General features: G+C 39.9%; 1 protein-coding gene across 1 annotated transcript in view; it reads left to right on the plus strand.

Annotated features, from left to right (window-relative positions):
* ACSS3 (acyl-CoA synthetase short chain family member 3) overlaps window positions 1–24310 on the plus strand; it is a 64344-nt gene that overhangs the window by 12239 nt on the left and 27795 nt on the right. The window contains exons 3-8 of the mRNA XM_026049717.1: window positions 3467–3601; window positions 3861–4001; window positions 6014–6094; window positions 6192–6287; window positions 17688–17839; window positions 23508–23611. Coding sequence (XP_025905502.1) covers window positions 3467–3601; window positions 3861–4001; window positions 6014–6094; window positions 6192–6287; window positions 17688–17839; window positions 23508–23611 — 709 coding nt within the window. The remainder of the gene's footprint in view (window positions 1–3466; window positions 3602–3860; window positions 4002–6013; window positions 6095–6191; window positions 6288–17687; window positions 17840–23507; window positions 23612–24310) is intronic.

Here is a 24310-nt window from a genome sequence, read left to right on the forward strand (position 1 = left end):
TAGAAAGAGTTAAAGACTTTGGAATGGGGAGCTGGCTCTGAGACGCACTCTAGAAGAAAGGTCAGACTTTAAATTTCATTGGAATATCTAAGTGAAGGAAATAAGGAGCACCTTTTTTTGTGAGTATAGCAAGGTATATGTACTGCACCAGCTTGCCTTAATTTATCTTGAATTTTAAATAGCTCTGGGAATGCTGCAAAGTCCTGCAGTTGATAATTGTTAGTCTTGTCAGGTATTGGCAGTGCTATAGACGCTATAAGGTGAATTGCGATGAAGTGATACAAGATGCAAGGCATTTCCTGGCATCTCTCCTTTTGCACCAATTTGAGAATATATAGTTTGCAATAGCAAAACAACAGGTAATTCTGCAAAGCATTAACTGCCTTTTGAGAAATGAACGACACCTGTTCAAACACTTTTTCTCACCACATTGAGAATACTGAAAAGGATCCTTCAAAAACAATATGGTTATATGCATGTTTAATAGATGCTATGCTTACAACAGCCAACCTATCTTGTCTCCTTTGAGCATTATATGGCAATTCTGGAGGGTTTTTTAGATTCTAAAAAGTCTAGATATTGAGAAATAAAAGTAATGGAGTTCTTCAGAGGGCTGACTTTTGGAAACACTTTGGATTAAAGCAGTATTATGATTTGCAAGTGAACAGCCGTTCTTTGAAATGGAAAATGCATGAAACACCACAGTTTTTCAAAGCCATCTGTGATTATCTTCCATGGAGGACAGAAATGCTGTATTCTCCTCTCCTTCACAGTTGACAGATTTTGAGGTTTCAGCAAGGCATCCCTGGGGGAAAAAAAAAAAAAAGAGCTAATATTCTGTGATAGTTTATTCTGAATCAGACATGGCTCCTGCATGCAGACAGGGCTACAAAAGGTTAACTCTGCTTCCCATCCCAAGGTGAGGAGCCCTCTGCGTGATGAGGCAGCAAGGCCAGCAGCTGCAGCAGGGCGGTCACCTCGTTGGCGTGGACGAGGTGCCCTTTGCTTGTGAGGGAGCAGCAGCTACCTGTTTCCTTGAGAAAAAGGCAGTGGTTTAATATTCAGTGTCAGATAGCACAGAGATTTAAGGAGGTTCGATGGCAAGATGTGCTCAGACAGTTACCACGTGGAGGAAGGGGTCAGACAAAATTGTCAAACTGTCAAGGACGCTCCTGTTCAGAGCGGGCAGCCTTGCTTAGCAGACTCCTCCTCGGAGGAATCTGGGAGCAGCCGGATGCAGCCGTAGCCCTGGCTTGGTTAGTGCTTGCTGTCTGATGGATCATGTGCACAGTTGATGCGTGATGCAACTCATCAAAGTGTGCAGAGCTCTGGTGTTTCATTAGGCACTGGCCAAGGACCTGTGATGGGTTGGGAATCTCTTGATCTTGGCCTCCTCTGGGCGCCTCAAAGGCATCGCTGCTCAAGGCGGGTTGCACCTGCAGCTGAGAGCTCAGGGGCTCGGGCTAACCCCTTTTTGCGGCGTAAGTTGGCTGATTTGCAGTCATTTTTGCATTCTGGCTGTATTTGGGTGGGCACATGCTTAGTTAGTCCCTGCCTATGTGCTGGTTAGAGGGAGGTCAGCTTGGAGGGGCTGGAGGAGGATCTCAACGTGAGGGAAGGGAAGCACATCCTCACCACAGCGAGGCAGCCCTCTCTTGCATCGTCTCTAAACACTAGTCTTTTTTTTTCGTAATACATGTTTAGCTTATATTTTGAAGATTAGAAGACAATAGTGTTCTTTTTTGTTTGTATGGTACAATTCAGGTCCATTTGTTCAGAGCACTGTGGTCTACCTCACAAATAAACACATGTGGTAATAGGACATGGTCACAGAACTGCACAAAGGAATGTGGGAGCAGAGATGGAAGCAATGTTAGGAGGCAGAGAGGAAAAACACTGGAAAACAGCAGTTAAAACTAAAAATGATCCAGTGGGTTGCACGGAGTAGTCCATGATGCTTCCAGACAGTAACTGCCATTCAGGAAAGATTTCATCTTGGCCACCTCAGAATCGGTGTTTTCAGTCTTCCTTACTGCGTGTGAAGGATTTGGTGAGCAGAAGTGGCACCACTTGCAAATGACTGTAAACTTGGCATTGACAGCAGTCTTTCATTGTAACAATTAAATACAACAGTGTTAATGTCTTACATTAATTACAGTGTAATTTCAAGATAGCCTCCAGATGCATTTTCAGTTAAAGGTGCTGTATTGTATATTCTTTCATTAAAATCACTGTAGCAAAAAAAAAAAAAAAAGATAACAAATGCTGAAGTTTTGAAGCTCATCTGAAAAGCTGATCTTTATTTTGTATGCAAAATAATTAGCAAACTTCCCTGAATGGGAGATTTAGACTGCAAGAAAACAATTTAATGTGCTTTCTGTACAAAGTTTAATGCAGCCTTAACTGTGGCACTGTGGTTTGTGCCTCCCTAATGAGATTTATGCTAATGTATACAATTAGTAAACTAACTTGATTAGACTGTGAGGTGCACAAGATAAATGCATTCTTTCCAAAACTCAAAAAGCAAGAGATTTAGGCCTTGTTCTTCAATAGGAATGTCTCCTAACAGTTTATTTGTTCCTACCATTTATTTCCTGAAGTATTGCAAACAAATAAATACTACCAGATTTCAGTTTGTGATCTTGGGACTTCAGTTAAAACATTTTATATGCAACAAAGAAAGGTTTCCTGCCTTAGATTAGGGAGTTTTATATAAAGCTTTATTTTATGAAAAAAATGCATCTGCTGAATCTACATTTGGATATTATTCTATTATTATAAGTTATTCAATAAGAAATGGAACTACGGAAGTTTGGATTTGCATCCTGATTGTGCAGCCTTCATTGGGAAGACTGTAGTTTTACTTTCTTCATGGATGTTATGACCTCAGCTTATTCCTTTCTGATATTTCAAGTTTCTTCTCTCTCTGTTTGCTATCTTATTCCTCTTTATTTTTACCTTTTACCTAACTTGCTGTGTTTAGTTACAAGCTGAGAAAAAAAACAGAAGTGCTACAGAGAGTTCTGCAAGATGCCACCAGGCACAGGAGACAGGAAGAAGACCAAACAGAGCAGCTAATTCTTGCACTTTCTGAGTACAGAATACTGAATTCTGAGTACAGCTTTTCCTTTGTTGTACTAATATGAAGATGCATTTTTCTGTCTGTTCGGTGTTTTTCAGAAACTTTATATTATTGAATTGTTACTCAAAGTAGTTGAAAATGACTGAGGGCATCAAAAGGTGCAAGTGTGCTGCTGAACAGCAACCAGACCTATGAGCAGCAAGATCACAGAAGATTTGTTTCCTTAGAAATTGGTTCATATCAGTTTTCTACTTAGCTGGAAATAGATTTTATACATTGTGCTACGTTAATTGAATAATTTCATGGAAAAAATAGATTATAAGGTTTTTACAATATATGTAAATGTTACTTACGTATGTTAACAACCTAACTCATTTATTTTAGCCTAAACTTATTGTAACAGCAAGTTTTGGAGTAGAACCAAAAAGGAAGGTGGAATATATATCCCTTATGGAAGGAGCACTGGCAAGAGTACAGAACAAACCTGAGAAAGTTCTCATCTACAGGAGGCCTAACCTGGTGAGTGTACGAGGATTGTGCCTTATATTAACTTTCATGTACATGGTTCATGTACTTTCAATTTTCTCTTTTACAAGGAAAATAGATTTTGGTGTATGTGTTGTAGCTTGTTACCTATATGAATTTTATATTCATAAGATTTAAATAGTAAATAGAACTAATGCAACCAAGAGATTACAGAAAAGTGCATGTCTTTTGAACCACTTCTGTTTTCTTCCACATGCTTTATCTGAACACTTCTATGTTTTCCAATGGGCAGGGCCATGTTCCTCTTGTCCCAGGTCGTGATCTCGACTGGGAGGAAGAGCTTGCAAAAGCACAACCTTATGAATGTGTCTCTGTTCCTTCAGACCATCCACTTTATATTCTGTATACATCCGGAACAACAGGATTGCCCAAGGTAAAGGACTCTCTGTGGTCTAAGTGTCTTTGAACAACCCATTTGCAATACTACTTGAGAAAATATTTGCTTTAAAAGATGGAAAATGTTTGCCAGAGGTCACTGCTGTAAGTGATAATCCGAGTCAGAAATACTGTAACCTCATATGCTCACATTTCACTGTTTACTTCATTGTCTGAGAGTAAATGATATTTGTTTGTTTGAAGTGTAGGGACATAAAAATAAACTCCATATACTTTGAAATGCTTATACAATATACATGTTGAAGGTCAGTGGAGCATCTTTCATCCATGTACAGCTACATATCTGTGTATTTTCACCACTTGAGATGCGCGCAATTCGATCATTCAGTGGCAAGATTGGTCAATGTATCACTGCTGTGATAGCATTTATTGCTAAGCAGTCTTTCCTTGTTATTTACCTATTAGCTAATCTTTCCCTAGATGAGATGCTATGATTGAAATTACAGATTGAATGGAATTTCATATGCTTTAAAGGCTTGGGTTGTTGAACAGTTTTGACAATGTAATTCACATGAAAATGAACGTTCAGACTGAGTAAGGCTAGAACACTAGCATGGGGCATGCTTTGGAAATGATTGCTTTCAAATGCCACTTAGTCTTCATAATCTCATTTTCAAAGAATCTCAGTAGGCTGCATACGTTCCCGTCCCCCAAGGCCTTTGTGGTGGTGGTGTACAGCTGATCTTGTACCTTTTTCTGGTGTTCATTGGCCTCTGCTTTGCTCTCTTATGTCAGGAAATTTATCCCGGAAAAAAGGAAAGAAGTTAAAATACGTAAGAAAGTGATGAAAAGTTACCATCTTATCTAGCTTTCTTGATTCCTTAGGAGTGAAAATATCAAATGTCTTTCTCTTTTACTCTACAACTGTCTTAGACCTAGATTCTGAGTGAGTTAATGAATAAAACTTTTTTTTTTTTCCCTTTCAAAAGGAACTTGAGCAGAGACTAAGTTTGTTTAGAAACTGAGACTAACAAAGGCCGTCTGCTTTCTGAAATTCATGGAGCGCCAGTTAACTGTTCTCTGCTGTGGTCGACTCTGTTTAATGACGCAAGGAGAGGGGAGCCTGGCTAGCTCAGACACAGAGTCTGTTTTATAGATGTCTGCGCTCTAGACAGGAGTTTGGTCTGATGAATCTCATTTGACTTTCAGTTCAGGACATGACTTTCTGTGTTTCTTCTTTGCAAAACTGTTCTAGAAGGTGGTGACGTATATAAGGAACATGAAGATATTACAAAATAATATTTTTTACCTTTTTTATAAATTACAAATATTTTTTACAAATTTACAAATTACAGATTTTTTTTTGTAAAACTTTTACAGTGGTGATGTTCTAGAACCAGTTTTGGGCTTGCCAGTCTGCAAGATGCTGCTGCTGAAAATGTGTTTATTAATGTGATATTTTCTTTTTTAGTTTTCAAATCCCTCTTCTAGAATTGCTGTGCTTCAGTTTGCTCTCAGATATGTACTTCAGACCAGATACTAAACCTTTCAAATAGAGACACCTGGTCTAAGATGGTGGTCTGACGTTTTAGTCACTGCAGAAAGAGGGAGTAATTTATCCTACTTATTTGAGGCATTGACAACTTCCCCAGGTGCTTCTCTTTCCCCATTTTAAATACATTGAGAGAAAACAGTGAGTTTAAGAGAGATGCCTGGTGTTTAGATGGCTGAAGTTTCAGTGATGTAAATATTTATTTATTTATTTCACTTAGTATTTGTATATTCAGTTTTAATGAGAGAATTCTAGAGTTTGGTAGCTATGTTCTGAAAACTATTGTCGTCTAGAATTTTTTTCTCCTTTTTTGCAATTTCTTCAGTGGGAATATTAGCACAGGCATGTACCTGCAGGAATGAATCCTTGTCTTAAATGAGAAGCATTGGAATTACACAATTTTAAGTTTTTTTTCTGTTAAAAATCCAGGAGTTCCTTGAAGAAGGAGTTTTGTTGCCTCCTTTAGAAGATCTGAAATATTCAATTTCCTCTTTTAGGGTGTTGTCAGACCAACAGGCGGCTATGCAGTTATGCTGCACTGGACAATGTCAGCTGTATATGGACTCAAACCTGGTGAGGTAATCCCGTTTAAAGATCATTAAACTTTTTGGATCTTCTTTAAAAAAAAAAACAAAACAAACATAACACTATTCTCGTGTTCTTGTTTGGTTTTAGGTGTGGTGGGCAGCATCTGATTTAGGCTGGGTCGTTGGTCATTCCTACATTTGCTATGGGCCTCTTCTTCATGGGAACACTACAGTTTTGTATGAGGTAAATGTTTCCTATCGGCTTTGACATTTTTTGCACTAAGTGTGGTGTGGAATTAGGGCACTGCTGTTTTTGTGTTTTGTTTTCACGTTATTTCAAAATAAATTTACTTAGGGTGATACGTTACATGTGGCCTCTTCTGTTCTTTGTTCATGGTCCAAATCTGTCTTCTAAGCTACTGCTCCATGAGCAGCCAGACTGGTGTGTGAGGGAGTTGGCGAGTGCAGCGAGGCCACTCTGTAGCTTCCCTCTGCTCTGAGGACTGCAAAGGGGAGCAAAAGCTTTCTGTCCTGGATGATAAAACATCCTCCTTGATCAAGAGGCAGATGGTTTGTTGGGTGTAGCTGTGCCTGGTGTGTGGGGTGTAGCTCTCCAGGCCTACTGGTTTGTTTCACTGTTGGTGTTGGGGGAGAGGGGACTGTAGCTCTAAGCCTGTGTGAGGGGAAGATGTCATTAGGCAGCAGCTCCTGAATGGGTCTGGCGTGGTGGTCTGTGTCACAGGCCTCGAGCTGACAAGTTCTTACTGCATCTGTGCTGGAGGTAGTCAGGACAATGTGGCTGGAGGCAGAACTCTGGGGATCTCCTCTTCCCTCAAGCTACACAAGGTACCTGAAGCCAGGACTCAGAGGACAAGCAGGGGCTTAGCTCTTTCACATGGGGTGGAGAGGAGATTGATCCAGCCTGAGTGGCCTGCTGCCTCCTGATTTTGATGCTCAGAAAAGCAGTCACGCTGCCTTACATGGTTATTCCTTCAGAAGTTTATGTTCATTTTGTTACCACTTGTACAGCATTGTCTGAACCATCTTTATCCTTCAAGGAGTGAATCCAGTATCTGTCGTGACAGTGAAAGATACCCTTTATGTAAAAGCACCCATGTTAGCTCTTAGGCATGCTGAGGCTTGGTTGCTTGCATTCAACCTGGCTTTAGGAGTTCTGTGTGTATTCCGAATTCTTAAACCCTGTGCAGAGTGAAGCCCACATAGCAATCGTCATGACTTCTTTAATGTTCCTAAAGGTGGAAGTTGTTCTAGCTCTGCCCTCGCTGGGTAAGCAGCAGTAGCAGTAATTAGAAACATGGCTCATTAAGGGAAATCCTATGGTGATTCATAGGAGAATATACAAAAAATACAAATGTATAGTGAGTATATTGGATGCTGGGAGCATAAAAGAGCCTGTGAAGCAGCCTTTGATAGCATTTTGAATACAGCAATTGTTAAAGCACCATCTGTGCTTCTGAGCAGGAGAGTCGGCATGCCATGGTGGAAACATACTGTTTTGCAGAAGATCATAGGTGCAGAAAGTAGTTATTTGGTTGAAATTGCTCCATCTTTCTGCTGCCACAGCATACGGGCAAGAGTGACCGCACTGGAACAGAAACGAATTGTTCGTGTTTTTGGGAACAAGTGTTGACAGAAAATTCCTTTGGTGTTTGCCCATCCAGTTAGGATGGTGTTGCTTGAGACGTGCCCTGCTGTTATGAACTCATGCACCACTTGCTGCTCAGAAGTAGCTGGCCAGAATTGTGCCCGAGTTTTCAGAAAATGTATTTCTGAGCCCTGGAACTGCTGGAGAAGCGCGGACAGCTTAAATTAAGGTGGCGGTGCCTCCACAAGTATTTGGGTGCCATTGCATCAAATACCTCACGGCCTTGCAGCATCCTCTTTTTGATGTTAATGAGGGTCCTTTCACTGTGTGAGTAGTAAACTACTTAGCAAGATTTTTGCAAGCAGCAGCACTTTTTGAAGCAGGGCAAGAGTCTGCAAGTCAAGGAAAGCAACAGTAATTAAGGGCACATATATGTGATACTTGGAATCGAAACAGTTGGGCAGTTTTGAAATAAGACCTTGCCTTCTGGGCAAGAAGTTTTCTTGACATGCTTTTGCAAACAGAGAATGCTGAAAGCTTCTGGGGCAGCTTCCTGGTGGTGCCAGTGGTGTCAGGCTGCTGTGCCCTGCTTGGAACAGGGGAGAGGGACAGCATGGACTTACCGGAGAGCCTTCAGTCCAGGGAAGAGTCTGTAAACTTTCCCTCAGACAGCAGCCTCTGTTATAGCACTGAGTGTATCCAGTGCACTTGGTTTTGGTTTGGTGATCCCAGCTAAGTCTAGTCTAAAGCAAAGCACAAATCACTTCTAATGGAGATGTAAAGAGTGTCAGTGTGAAGTCATTTCGTTTACAGATCTGCTCCAGTTCACCTCACTGCTTGCTATATACACAAAGTCTGGGGCACCATATGTGCTCATTCATGTTTCATGGTGCTACTTGACTTGGTACTAACTTTATTTTTACCAGCACATATATTAAGAAGAAATCTAGTAATGTCTAATAGAGCAGCAGATAATTCCTGTCTGGATCGTGTGCATGTTGCTTTATGTACGATTGTGTTTATCATTTTCATAATGCATTTAAGGCAAATATTAAATAAACACACTGAGATATTTAAAAGCAAATCAAATTTTGAAGTCTTAAAAATGTGCTTTGAATTTAGTCTTTGTGGTTTTAGTGTTCTTCTTCTGTTCATTGAAGTGCTGTGGGTGGTGTATCAAGCAGTTCTATGAAACAGAATGAGATGTGGCCAGGATTTTTCTCTTTCACATCCCTTTGTGATAAGGTCTGAGTCAAATAACTTTGTTTTTGAGTTGTTAAACATAGGTTTGCTTTTCAGTAATCTCTCAAGAAAGCAGGTTTTCATAACAAGTTTTTATTAGGTATTGAAGTACACAAAATTATAACAATCATATATAAGTGTTTTTCCTAAGAATGTAAGAACTAAGGAAGCTTGGATACCTTGATATTCTCTTTCCTGGGGAAAAAAACTTAAGCAAATGGTTATTATTAACTTGAAGCACAATTTATCTTTTGCCCAGACCAAGATTCCCTGCTTACAGTATCAGTACCCAGTTTGGTAGCTTGCAGGGAATGCGCTATCAAGATCTCCAGTGCCATGAATATCTACAGTGTAACTATGGCAATAAAAATTAGCCATTCATTGAGAGTGTCTGGGTGTATGCTTAGCTCTTTCCTGAAGAGCCTGTGATGTGTTAATGTGTTTGCCTCTGTGAGTTGTGAGTACAGCTCACCAGTGTGGAACTGAGAGCTTCTGAGCCAATGACGAGTGTCAGCTGGTAGCAGGAGATGCCCAGGGTTTCAAACACACGACACAACTGTGCTAGAGCACATGGCAAAGTGCTTCTGTTGAACATTAGAAGGTAACCTGAGGACACAGCGAATTAAAAGTAACAAGAACTATTTTTTTTTTAAATGGAGGAAGGACGTCAGCAGCAGAAAGGGCAAGAAAAGAAAAGGCAGAATTCAAGAGGAACAGATAAGTGAATGAACGTGTTAAGTGCATGAGGTAGCTTTTCTTGTGCTATATATTAGTAAGTATATCTTCACATGGAAATGGAGCTACAGTAGTTTGATTCATATGTACATGTATGAATATGTACACCTAGATTTGTATACACAAAAATATCCAGAGAAGCTACCACTGTCAGACTGTGTATATGCTTGAGGTACAGTGACAGATTCATGATTCTTTGTAGTAAATTTTGTTCAACCGTCTTTTTTTGCCCTTATGCTCATCTCAGAGCTCATGTGTATCAGATCCTTTCTGTGTGTGGTTCATTTACACAACACAAACATGGACACATCTGTGAGAACTCCTAAAAGTTCGCTGAATGACTCTAGGACTGATTTTTAACATTTTGAGATGAGGCGCTTAGGCTCAGTTCACTGCTTCTGAAAAGGAGGAGATTACTCCAACACTCTTCTGTTGCTAATAAGTAATATATAAAAAAAAGTGACCTAATTGTTTCTTTCTTTACTGGGAAAAATATCTTTTTTAACACCATTGTGGCGACAGAACACTCTGAAGAAAGCCTTGGCTCTGGAAAATTAACTAGATTATTTGTGTTTTTGGCTGTAAAGTAGAAAGAGTGATGAAGAATAGTCTGTTAAATACAGGTCCCACAAAGCTCTCTGTCCTGCCATACTGTTAAAGGCTACATCATCTGAAAATCTTGTGAAAATTTTGGAAGTGCAATATCCTTAAGCAAAAAGAAACAGAAGACAAACAAACTCATTTGAGCTTGTCCCACTGTCTGGAAGTAAAGGCTTAACGGGATTTGTGGATCTGTATTTAAGTGCTGCCATGCTTTCCATCCATCTTGAATCTACATTCCTAGGAACATAAATGGTCAATATGAGTAATTGTGGTTAAACACTGGAGGGAAAAAGAGGATACGTAGTCCTAGGTCCATTCAGGTGTTGGGAATCCCAATTTGTGCAGCATTGGTGCCGCCAGTCAGGGCACGACGTGCTGCACAGGTTCATCTGGAGAGGTTTGCTGTCATTATGGTCTTAATGGCTCCTGGAGGATCTTGTTAGAAGTAAACAGTTGTATTAATCTTTTCTGTTGTCAAGGAAAATGATGTTCACATGAGAAAATGCAGCTTTACTTCAAGATGAAGACAAGGACAGGCAGGTGGCAAAATCTCTAGCGACAAATGGGAGCTGCCTACAGGCTCCTTCGTTGTGATTAGGCTGCTAAATTTATCCAAGCCAAGGATCACAAACTCCTCGATGTGCGATAGGATAGGATCTCTCTGCTCTCACTTCCATTCTTTTTAAGTACAGTACATACAAAGTAGTAAATTATTGACTGTTTTGACTAGGAATTTTGTAGACTAAATTCTAATTTATCTGCTGTGGTTTATATGAGTGTGAGTTATATCGGCATATGCAAGTGCACCTTCATAAAAGAAGTCGAAATGCTGTATGTATGTATGTATACCTATTAGTATAGAAATTTGTCTTTTTTTCCCCTCATATATTTAAGAAAGTTCCTTGCATTTCTCTATTTATTTAATTGTTTGCAGTTTTTGAATGATTTATTCAACAATTACATCCACTAGGTGAGAAGTATTGTTTTGATTTTTGTGGGGGACTTTAGATTCCTACCCTATGAATAACAGCATCTCTTTTTTAGGCATTATTATTAAAGAGATGTTAGGGGCAGTGAAAATATATATATTCTGAATGTGCTGATACTAAGTTTGTGAGTCCAGATGAAATTTGAAGAAGAAATAATTTAATTTTTTTTTTTTTAGGCTGATTTTATAGCTTGCACAATTAATTTAATGTTGGGTACATTTCAAACCCCATCTTCATCTCAATTTAATTTCCACATGCTCATGTAATTCTGCTGTGCTATTTTTAGTGCTTCAGCGGCTTCAGCGTTTCTGCAGATAATTAGAGAACGCCAGTTACAAGTGACTTTCATTAGGAAAATGAAAAAGAAAATAGAAAGAAATATAGAAATGACTAGCTCATATTCCTTTTCAGGTTTAATTCTGTTGTAAAAGAATTCCATTTCTTATTTTGCCTGGAATAAAGCAGTGATTTCCCACTGGATTCACAGAATTTTAAGGCCGGCAGGGACCATTGCGGTTGACCCTTATGACATGCTGCATAATACAGAGGAAAACCTTCTCCCTGTAGCAGAAATATACATTTATAGAATCAAATATCACATTAGCCTAGATATTAAATTATTGTAGTCTAATTAATGTTTAAACACCTAATAGATGTTAATTAGATTCTTCATTCCAAAGGGATTCAGTCTCTTCACCTCCACTCTAGTTCAGTAGAAGAGGAGAATACTGTGGGAAAAACTGCACTTTCCCAGAGATAAATGAAGGAAAAGAAATTGATAGTTTTATAGTAGCTATTCTTGACTACTAGTAAAGCGGTCACATAGTAGTTGTTTGTATTTTGCCAGAAGTAAATAAATTGGTATTTTGCCAGAAGTAAATAAATTGCTTAAATTAGTACTGCCTTGAAGCAGGTTTCATTCTAGCAGGTACAGAGTAAGACAGAAAAAACAGAGAAGGTGAACGGATCCATCAGTCTCTGTTGCATAGTCATCTTACAGCAGAGTTTTATGTTTATGTGGATATTTGGGGATCAGTATGGATGTTGCCATTATGTAAAAGTAACTTTGAATTGAGAATGTGTTTTTCTGGAAAATAAAAAGGGTAAAAAAAAATCTTTAACAACACATATTAAAGAAAAAGCGGAGTTATTATCTGGTTGTCTTTCATGTTTGGCTTGTCGTTTTGCTCTCTGTGGGGCCGTTACTCATCCATAGCAGTACATTTCCCATTTTTCTCTGTTGAGCCTTCAGACAGTGCTTATGACATCAGGGACTTCTTTTGAAGATTAAAAATAGGAAATGAAGGAAGGGATCTATACGCAAAGGGAGAACAATAATGTTTATGAAGGATAGCATATAATTATTTCTGTGTTCAGAAAACTGTCTTAATAGTGACTTCATAAATTGTAGTCAGAGTTTCCCCTTAAGGCAGCCATAATAGCAACAGCTGTAAGGTTTTGAGCTAAGATGTGTAGGGAAAAAACACATCCCCTGTGCCCACTACTGAGTATGAATGGGACTGATTTCTTCCCACTTTCCTTAAAGTGGTCTGTTTATTTTTAAATTACTTAGTAGGTGATAACATGTCATTTTAACAATTGCTATGGAAACAACGTGCTTTCAGTTTGCTCCTGCTATAACACTCTTGTTGTGAATGTGAAAACAGTAATAAATTTCTTTAAATACAGCATTTTTTTCCACCAATTTGTCCTAGATTGTTTTTCTTCAAGGACCAACTTCAGAAATAAGTAAGCGTCTTGAAGTCCAACTCCAGGACTTCAGGAGCTCCGGGATGTTTCTGCTGATGGCGTCCCAAACTGTAAACAACAGGACATCATGAAGAGAAAATTTAGTTTCCAGCTCTGGTGACAGGAAAGAAAAAAAAAAAAAAAAGGCATGATTGTAGTTGCTGCAGTACTTGGGATTTTGGATGGGAGCTCAGGTGAGGAAGGAGCTGCCTGTGCTAGTGTAGGTGGAGAAGAGGATGCCCGAGTAGCTCTGTGTCATCTTGGTTCTTAGCAGAGCTTTGGCAGCAGGGCCAGCAGCCGCAGAATTAACCCCTAAAGGATATTTCCTCTTGAATCCTGGTATCTGTTGCGGTGCCAGGCATTTTTGGTGCGGTGAGTTCTGCTTATAATATTCAATGTGCAGAGAATTACCTCTTAATTTTTCACTTGAGATCTCTAATCAAATGGCTTCTTGTTGTCAGGAGGCAGATAAAAAGGAAATTACTGAGCTGTTATTGATGCCTAATTGCTTATTTTATCATAGCTCCTCTTACATGTCTTTTTCACCTGTAATCCGTCCCTCTGGCTTTTGACTTTCCCCATAAGAGGATTTTTCATACTGTTGGTCATCCTTGCTGCCTGACTGTGAATCTTCTTTCATGATTGTGCATCATCCCTCAGTACACCTTGCCTGGTGTAGGGTGTGTTTGTAGTTAGTAGGTGTTCGAAAAACGTCGTGTTCAATCAACCTGGCTACTTCCAGAAAGCTGTTCCTGTCAGTCTGTCTTTCTGAGAGTCTCTGGGAAGTTTTTAAAAGGAAGACACTCTTCTACTTGAATTCTGCTAGCTCATATGAAAAGTGGCTGTTCCTACATTTTTTTTCTTAGTTGGGAGAGAAAAGTCTCTCTCTTTCCAACTTCCTTACCCTTGTTTACATACTCCAAGTTCATGCCAACAACAGACACTGCCAGTAATCTTTTTTTGATATATTTCCATCTACATTATTAATGCAGATGTTGAGTAGTATCAGGTCTTGAACTGATCCCGGCAGAAATCCAGGGAAGCATCCCATTTGCTAATATTCCTCAATAGACTCAGCAGTCTGCCAGCCTATTCTGAATCCAATTACCGTGTGCTTTATTTTTTATCATGCTAACTTTGTAAAAATCAGAATTGCAGGCGGTAATAAATCTCATATGGCTTTTTGCAGTGCTACTTAAAATTTCCACATGATGAACGAGAGCTCTCTTTGGCATTTTCATTTATAATTTTGAGGGGGCTCTGAAATGAGCCTGCCTTGTCTCATATTTGTTTATCTCAGGTTTTGTTTATGCATTTGATAAAATGCAAACACTTGCCAAGCATGGGAGAGGTTTTGTGCAGGGTCAGTGACAATATTTTATAGATAGGCCTGATTGTTTGTTTTTTCCTATGTGAAAAGCTTATCCTTTGGGGGATTTATCTCCAAAGAATTGTCGGTGGGATTTGCTGTCAGTGGGATTTGCTGCTCTTTTCCTTAAACCATTTGCTCTATTTGTGCAGTAGGGAGGGGGTTTATTGGTGTATGTAGGGGGCAGGTAGGGCTGTGCCTCCCACACCTGGCCTTGCGCATGGGCAGCGAATGCCAACTCCGGAAATTCGCAGGTGATTAAAAGCCATGGGCCATGTCCTTATTGGCAGATAACTATTTTCAGATTACTCCACAGTCCGTTTTTTTTTTTTCTTCTTTTTTTCTTTTTTTTTTTGTTTCCCCTCCAAAATGATTGCAAATGGTTCCATTTGGCTATGTAATTGGTTAATGAGAATTTTAGGAGAATTTGGAGATTCTCGCATTCTGAGACTATTTGTTTTAAGCTAGCGATGCGATGCTGAGCTACCAGCCAGATGGTTGCAGATCTGCAGGTGCAGTGAGCAGCTAATAGAGATGACATAAAGTTGAAAGAGCAGCTTTTCCAAGGGCCAGGAAGGGCTGAGATTGGAATGCTTGGGTGAATTCACAAACGCTGCCATGAATGACTCTGTGCAAAAGAGTTTACAGCCAGAGGCTGATGAAAGAGCTTCCTTTGGAAACTGCATTCCATGAGGGGATCCTGAGTGGAATAAGGTGCCTCAGTCGCATATGGAAACCTCAGACACCTTTTCCTTCCCTGTGTACAGGTGGTTTCCCCCCGGCGGGCTCAGGGTTGTGGCAGGAGCCCTGATCCTGCACTTCCTGCAGGGAATGCTGGAGGCAGCTTTAAGGTTTTGGGAATCCCTTGGCAGGGCTCAGATGACTGCTCTTTAGGGACTGTGATGTTTAGTTCCCAGGCAGCAGCTGATTTTCCACTCTTTTTGTTAATCTCCACGTGAAAGACATTCCTCCTCCTGCTTGGCTGCAGCAAATGGTTGCTTTTGACTCCCAAGTCCCCTCTGGAAGGAAAGTAGTCCCTACTTCCATATGCAGCAGAGGATGTGCATAGTGCTTGGGCAGTGATATAGGAGGAGGGGTGTTGTACACATGCTGGTCTGTTGGCGTCTATATGTGCACCTGCATGGGCACACGTGGACATCCAGGGTTGTGTGGGTGGAGGGGAGTTAGGCTGGTGCTGGTGGTCGGCTGAGCGACCTCGTTGCAAAAAAATACCTTGTTTGCTTTAAAGCGACGTTCTGGCCTTCAGGTCGCCAGCGGAGTGTAGTGGATCCAGTAGCAGAAGAGCAATGAAACAGCACCTGTCCAGCACACTTGGCTGGTATGAATTTGCAGTGTAATTTATCATCTATTATGTGAATCTGTTATATATATAATCCTTCTTGCCTGAGGACAAAAACTATTTGCTAGTTGCTGAAGATGGGAAACAAACTTGATTAGTATGTGTTTTCATAACATTTACTGTTTCGCTAGTGCCTTGTTACTGGTATGAAAATATTGCATTTAGCAAATTTGTCAAGTTATTCTCATGTTCCTCTTCCTTTTGCATCTTGGCAATGGAAAAGAATTACACAGATTTATGTATATTTTTTTCCACTGAACTGATCTGTCTATTGTATTGTTTGTTTTATTGCAATTCTTGCCCTGTGTTAGAGGAAAAAGTATTTTTTGTTTATTGAAAATTATCAGCACACATAAAAATTGCCAGTTATGAATTATAAGTTGTGCCTACAACTCTTTTGAATGTGATGGAAGACATGAATGCGAATGAGGTTTGTTAGGAAAGCCGTGCTCCAACTTTGCATTTGCAAAAGGATGACAGAGATACAGAAGAGTTTTGTGACCAGCGTAGTGCTATAAAGATGTTGACATTCACAAGAGTGAAACTTTCCGTGTATCTGTGGCTTCTTGCATAAAGCACTAGCAAGTTGTGTCAGTGCTTTGAAGAGCGTATGTCTCTCCTCATTTAGCTGCAGGCTCTGTCAAAGTTCATCTTCCTAGTGGGGCCTTTCTGACGAAAAGGTTATGAAATACCTGCAGAGATGTTAAAGCTCTTCTGCTTTAACATCTCTGATGCAGAGATGTTAAGGCAGATGTTAAAGCAGAAGAACTTTAACATCTCTGCATCACTTAAAAATAAGCGTATGTGGAGCAGTTTGTTCACTGAAGTAATTACATACAATAAAGAGTGTGATTATATAACCTTGTGCTACCTGCTTTTCACATTTGCAGCACAGCAGAAGATTATTTTTGATTATTTTTGATTATTATTACTTACCTTTGGATGGTGTGTCACATCTAATTACTTCTGTTTGCAGTCTCCCTGACTATTCCCTGTAGCTCAAGGCAGTGTTTAGTTTTTAAAGAAATAGTGGTGTGGTAGCACACTAAAACAGAAGAGGGTTTTGGCTTTTCTCCAGTCTTTATGTGCTGTAGTGCCACAGGGGAGCCACAAAGCCTGTTGTAAGCAGCTAGCTGGGAATTATTCCAGAACTGGGAAGGAAGGACTGAGTGAGCTGGGCCTGTTTACCCTGGAGAAGACTGAGAGGGAGTCTGATCAATAGGTACAAATACCTGAGGGGAGAATGTAGGGAGGAAGGGGCCAAGCTCTTCCCAGTGACAGGACAAGGAGAAATGGGTATAAGTGGAAACACAGGCAGTTCCATCTCCATGTGAGGAAGAACTTCTTCCCTGTGAGGGTGACAGAGCCCTGGCACAGGCTGCCCAGGGAGGCTGTGGAGTCTCCTTCTCTGGAGATCTTCCCAACCCGCCTGGATGCCGCCCTGTGCCCCGTGCTCTGGGGTGTCCCTGCTGGAGCAGGGGGTTGGCCTGGGTGATCTCTAGAGGTCCCTTCCAACCTCAACCGTTCTGGGATTCTGTGGTTCTGTGAAATCCATAGCTTACAAAGAGCTGGCACTACCCTAGGCCTGTGCATAAGGTAGGTAGCTGAAGCGCCACTGCGTCACGAAGATCCCAGTTCAGTAGGACTCTAAATGCTTTGCAGTGTTTCAAGGTAAAAGCACACATAGCCTTCTTTGCTGCCAGTGCAGCAGCAGCTCCTTGGGGCTCACTTTCCATATATCTCTCCATTTATCCTATTCTTTTCAGTAGCAGTTAGTCTGTGGTGTGTTCATGTGAGAGTTTGTGCCCAAAGCCTGTGAATTTATTTCTGTAACAAGTGAATACACTCAAGGTAACAAAAGCTTCTCTTAAGTCTTACTTGAAATTACTTCTGTTGCTGTGCTGCTGCTACTGTTAGTGTTCGTGCCTTGAACTGTCAAGGAATTATGAAGTATTTTTATCCTGTGACATTTTAAATTACTCTCTCCGTAGGGGAAGCCTGTGGGAACGCCAGATGCTGGTGCCTATTTCCGAGTGCTAGCGGAGCATGGAGTAGCTGCCGCCTTTACTTCTCCGACCGCAATTAGAGCAATCCGTCAGCAGGACCCGGAGGCAGCTTTGGGAAAGCAGTACTCTCTGACAAGGTGAACTGAGGACACCCGGGAAGCAGCTCCTTACAGAAACAGGCGGGATGAGCTAAGAATAGCCGAGTGCGTGGGGCTAAGCCCACCGCTGCGGAGCGGAACACAGGCAAATTCTTGACTATTGAGGTGCATTTGTGTGTGTTTGTGAGCCTAACATTGATAGTATGGAGGAGATGCAAGCGTAAGAAGATTATAACTCTAAAGTTAGGAATTCTTAGTGGGTTAGGATTGCTTGCTCAACCTTAATTTTACTCCACGGAGCATATACCCTATCGTGTAGTTTGGATTACAAGATTTGAAACCGCTTTTCCACATGACCTCCCATTTCACTGAGTGTACGGGATCTTCAGCGCTTGTTTAATCAGCAGCTAGTCAATGTTTTCTTCATCTCTGTTCTGTTCTGTTCAGTTTCTGACCCCATAACTTACTACTCACAGTTTATTCAAATCGTGCTCTGAAGACAGAACCGTTTACTATCTCATACCGTTTTTAAGGACTTTATCACTATACTATCTGCATGCTTCAAAAACATCACTGAGTTCATCCTCACAAATCCTCTGAGAGATGAGAGACTGGTATTATCCGTATTTTACAGCTGGAAAGCCAAGGCACAGAGAGATTAAGGTCAAAGTCTTCTATTAATTTTGAACACCCAGTCTGAGCCACTTAAGCACCAGTATTTCAGAGTTCTTGGGAGTTATATAGCACTTTATGTGGTCAAAATGATTCCCCTGCTGACTTCAGCTGCATCTGTGAGTGTTTTGTATTTCTACCAATCAGTCTTCAGAATCTCATGGCAGGCACTCAGAAAATGAAAAAAAAATCCATAGTTTTGAACCATCTCTGGAATTTTGGGCTTGAATAATTTGCTCAACAACAAGCAAGGACTGTGTCAGACTGTAGGCAGAATTCAGTCATAAGACTGTTTTTTGATCACAGTTGTTAAAAGACAGGGAAGATGCAAAGCTGTGTAGCTTAAGTAGGTCACAACTTTCTTATTTGCTCGGGAAAGTTTTATTCATCCATAAGTACAATATATTCCTGGGGTGTTCTCTGCAAGTTCTTCATTATTCTCTTTCTTCTGTTTTGAGTGTTATTGTCAGTCCTTTCTCCTCTTTGAAATGTGAGGCTAGCCCTTTTGAGACTGCAAAGCACTACTTTTCTGTGATGTTTGGTGACAAGGAAGTGATTCTTTGGTGTATCAGATGCTAGAAAACGTGATGGTTTTTGCTGAGCATTTTGTGGGCAATTACAAAAATGACTTAGTCCATTGTGAGGAGTATTCATTAACTGGAGACTTTGCTAACAAACAGTACCTGTTCTGTAAGTTGCCCCATTTTCTGGCAAAAATATGATTTCAGATACATAAGAATCCTCTAACTGAAGGTTCTCCAGACATCAAAAAATATTTAATCATTCTCTATTTAGTGCCTAATTAAACAGCTCCTCCATGTATAAATATGTTTGCCTCTTAAATCATTCAGCTTTGGGCTGAGTCATTCCTTGGTATCTGACATCTCCTGACTACATCTAGTGCAAAATTCAGTCTCCAGCAATTCTTGGATGGGCTTGAGTGGGTTTTAGATAAAATACATAATCTTTTTTCATCTATGGGTTAAAAAAAAAAACATAGGCCACTGACTGTTCCCTGTGTACTGGTTGTAACTGACTGTTACAGTTCTGTAAGGAAGGAATTCCTCAATAATATGCTCATGTTTGGAATCCTCATTCATCGTTTGATTGACTTTTTTTTTTATGATCTGGTTAGGGTCTGCATTTCCAAATGACTGACAGCTGACAGTTGGGAATGAAATTGGGCCACAACAGGTTAAATTGGACCATAAGTAATAGTTACTAGTTCCTCTACCGTAACAGAGTTGGCTCTATAGATCAGTTGCCAACTTTTAGTTCGCAGCTTAGTCACAAAGCTGCTGCACCTGATCAGGTGTTTCTGCAGCCTCTCAGGTGCAGTGCCTTCAGGAGTGAAGGTTCCAGAAAAACCCACCACAATCTCAATTAGAAGGTGAAAATCACACTGACCTGGTGCAGACACTGGCTCCCTGTTGTTGATAGAGTGCTGCAGTTCTTGTTATAGCTCTTTCACATTGATTGGAAGATGCTGTTGCAAATTATGTTGAGGGTTATGCAGCCATAGAGTAATTGATTTGAAGTGCAGTTTTAAAATACAGCAGTTTATGTATCTGTGTAAAGATACTGTGCTTTGCACAGTCTTAAGAGCTATCCAGTAGCTGAGAATTGAAATTTAGGACTGCAGCACAGTCCCTGTACTGCACGGGAAACATTGAATAGTGCACACGTGTAACACATATCAGTGTGCTTATTCCAGAAAGAAATATGAGACTACATTAAAGATGTGCAGAAATAATGAGTATGAAATAGATTAGATACTTCTGTTTTCTACCCTATCGCCCAGGAACAGGAGGACATAAAATCAAAGTAGCAAATTCGAAACCGACAGAAAGAAATACTTTGTCACGTAATTTGTAATCTGTCTTGCACACACTGCTGGAGAATGGGACTGAGAGTCAAGATATGGGAAAACTGAAGTACATTTTTTGCAGTTACCTTGTGCTCTATGCTGCTGTAGGTTGTTTCTGGCCATTCCTGCTGGACTCCTGAGCAGAGATCCTGTCTGGAGCCCCCTTCACCCACAGGATGTGAGTGGTCTGTCACTGCTGGTGTGTTCTCCCCCTCTTGACTCTGTCACACAGCCCTCCAATGCTTGGATCCTCTTGACTAAGGCAAAATTAATTCAGGCAGGAGAACAAGCAAAGAAACCAAAGAAAGAAAATTACTTAAAACATTTAAGATTTTTTTAAGGCTATTTTTCAAGTTTTAATATCCACAGTCTCTAGCTGCATTAAGAATTAATAAGAATTCCTTACCTTCAATTTATACTAAGAAGTACAAGTGAACTTTCCTCTTTGTTCTTTCAGAAACTAGCGTGAGGCAGACACAGCTTTTCTTGGTCAGGAAAAGCTGGCATGTGCATTCTAGAATTCAATTTTTTTTTAAAATAGTTTTATATTTGCTGAGATGGATCTGGCTGTGGTAGAGCATGGCAGAGCACATAATGGTGATCGTAACAAGGAATTTTGGAGAAATATTTTTAATCCCAGGGCCTGTTGCTGGGTGACTTTGAGCTTTATTCCTTAACTGGACATTCTGTCATCAAGGAAGCCTTTAGGGTTGACACAGTGCTGTGTTGGTTGAGTGTTTCTCTGTGGCTTGTCACTCAAAGAAGAAAGATTATTTCCTGGTGAACAGTCTTTCAGATATGGAACCTGGCTATGGGTTTCGTTATCACCTTCCCTTTACTCTCGGCCCTTTTGAGGTTTTAAATTGCCTGCCTGGGTGGAAGGGCAGTGCTGTCTGCAGGGTGTCATGTGCTGAGCAGGGAGGGCCTGGCAGAGGAGGGCTTGAGCACATCCTGGGGGTGCTGCCGAGGGAAGCGGGTTCTGCGCTCCGCAGTGATGGGGCATGTGTGCATGTGAGCTATGCAGTTACAGTTCAGATTATTCTTGGTGACAGGGTAGCCCCCGTTGGTTAAAAATAGGCATTGGTGCCACTTGTTGTGATGTGTTTCAGATTTCTGTGCCAGTCTTTCTAGGAAGAAGGTGCAATTTTCCACTCTGATTTTATTAAATGTAGAGGTTCGTATCGTTGACAATCAAAAATAGATTTTATGTCTTAATTTGCCCTTATAATTAAATTTAATTTTCCCAATGATGATTTTATGCTTTAAAATCTTGCTTAAATAGAAACACATGTATATGTTCAGAAAATAAGAAAGTCTCAAACTTTTATTCCTGATTTCCTTTTTCTGACATGCAGGATTGTCCCTTTCAAGTTGTTTCACAGTAAGTTCATCACTGTGTCTATAACTATCTTTTCAAAAGTAACTTCACGAATTCGAAGTATTGTAGTAGTCTTGGTATTTGTTGTTGCTGTAAGATCTTGAGTTTTGTGTTGTTTTCCTGCCTTTCCATACTATCGAAATGAGCCTATTTGGACTCTTAAAGGTAAAATACTCTCAAGTTACCTCTTGGTCTTTGAGCACCATAGAAGCCTAGGGAACTCATTCAGAGCAGATATTTTTTCTGGTAGTAGGGAGATGAATACCGTGTTTTGCTGCCTGTAGGAACGATGCAATCATAACACAGATCCTGAAGGTAGTGGCAGAGTATTGAATATCAATCCAGTGGTGCATCTGCACACAGCTGGTCATTTATTTTTATCTGTTCTTAGTGAATCAGAGTTTAAAGTTCTCAGATTCTACTTGAAAAGAATTTTTTATTTCTTTATTGGAGATATGTGGGCAAGATGGTAAATGATTCCTTCCCTGAATACCTTCTTGTTTGGTGAGGATGTCTGACCTGTGTCATGAGTATCCATGAATTTATATACAATAAAACAGGGTTTAAGTTACTCCTTAGAAAATTAGAAGTGCAAAAAGATCTACTGCAGATATGAGCTAAGGTAGAGTATGAGTGTGAGAAGATCAGAACCTTAGCAGTAACATAAAGTAAGTCTGGTTTCTAAATACTATTTAGATAATAAATAATATAGATAATACACAAGAATGCTGCAGTTTACATAAAAGACCAAAAATCCTAAACAGGGTGTAAAGTGAATTTTCAGTGTTTAATGAAGGATGATAAAGCATGACAAACATCTGATATATGTTGATGATATTAAAGACTGTGTGTGGGTTTAATACCCAGTTATAAGAGCACTATGTAATTTAATGGCACAAAAATCCAGATCGCATCTGTCAGTACTGCCAGAAGGTGCATCTTTTTCTGCCAAAATTGACTGCAGATTATCCAGGCGGTGTCGTCAGGGACCTGTAGTTGCTTAATGTTGTTCTGTTATCAATGGTATCTAATAGGTTTACAAGAAATCTCTCAGAATATGAAATATTCTGAAGAATTTCAGCTACTGTGTGTATGCTTTTGCTTGGCTTTCTCTGTAGATTGTACATTGTGTTTTGCTATATATATATATGTATAGACAAATGTGTGTATGTGTATGCATGCAAGTGTGTGTATGTGTGTATATATATATGCATGAATATATTTGTGTATGTATTTTTTCATATAGGTTCTACGTAGGAAAAAACTTCAGTCTTTGTTACTTGTTCACAAATTTCCAATTGTCTGTAAAAAAGATAACTAACGATTAGAAAAAATACTAACGTAAGTTTAAGGGAGTGTTATTGGCAGCTTCTTAGCTAGTTATACTGCAGGCATTTCCATAAAAAAGTTTTCTTATTTGTTTATTTCTTTATTGATCTTTTTTTTTCCTGTGATATCTCTTTCTGATGCCTTCTTTGATATTTGATACTAATACTCCGCTTAACTGATGTTCCTGTTCTTTTGTACAAGCTATTTAACTATTCTTTGCTTCTGCTGGCAAGAGAAAACTTCTATTACATGATGATTTAAGAAACCTCAATCAGGATTGCTAAGACTTTAACTGCTCCTCAGTAGGATGGGTAAGTACAAGGAGCAAGAGTCCTTCCGTCTCTTTTCTCTCCGTCTCATCTGGGACACAGAGCACAAAAGTTCACTGAGTTTGTTTTTTTCATGATGTTTTCCTTTTCTGATTCGGATCAAGATGTATACTTTTTTGTTGTCATTTAAAGGTTCAGAACATTATTTGTAGCTGGTGAGCACTGTGACGTGGACACACTAGAATGGTCAAAAAAAATCTTCAAGGTCCCTGTCTTAGACCACTGGTGGCAGACTGGTGAGTATTTGAAAATATGTTTGTGAAATGGGGTTAATGGGAAATGTTTTTCAGACCTCTATCCTGAATATGTGGGTAGTAGTGGTAGTTTAACGTGAAGTTCATTTAATTAGACAGGACTTTACTTAGATTGCAATGGAGAAAGCAAAGTACCAATTTATGTGTAATTGTGTCAAACATCCTATCTGAATTTGGTAATAAGGCTTGAGCAAATGTGTCTCCGTATATCTGCTAATTAGTTGACAGGTAGAGACCATACCTTCATCATGTCCACTTCCCTATGATCCCAAAGTCAGAAGGCAAGAACAGGTCTCAGTGATATGTACAGAAATGCGTTGTTAATGCAAAGTTAATGTGTTTATTCAGACCAGTCTGAAGTGTCAGGCAGGACTAAAGAAGCACCTGTGTGCAGCTGGATTCAGTCTGTGCCTTGAGAGACCTCTGAGAGCAGATGAGGAGCCCAGCTCTGGGGGCAGTGTGTTTTATATTCTTGATTTTATATTCGTGGCATACTCTTCGGCTAGACTATAGCAGGACTTAATGAGCTAGGGCTATTTCACAGGCAGTGTTAAGGGAGGTGATGATTTGATGAGAAGAATGACCCATTTTTATTTTTGAGCCTTTATTCTAGAAACGCCTATTATGCAGCATAAGCAAGGTGTTCGGTCTTGAGTTAAAAAAAAAATAAAAAATTAAAAG

This window comes from Nothoprocta perdicaria, unplaced genomic scaffold, assembly GCF_003342845.1.
Source record: "Nothoprocta perdicaria isolate Ctin4 unplaced genomic scaffold, notPer1 scaffold_61, whole genome shotgun sequence".
Lineage (NCBI taxonomy): Eukaryota > Metazoa > Chordata > Aves > Tinamiformes > Tinamidae > Nothoprocta > Nothoprocta perdicaria.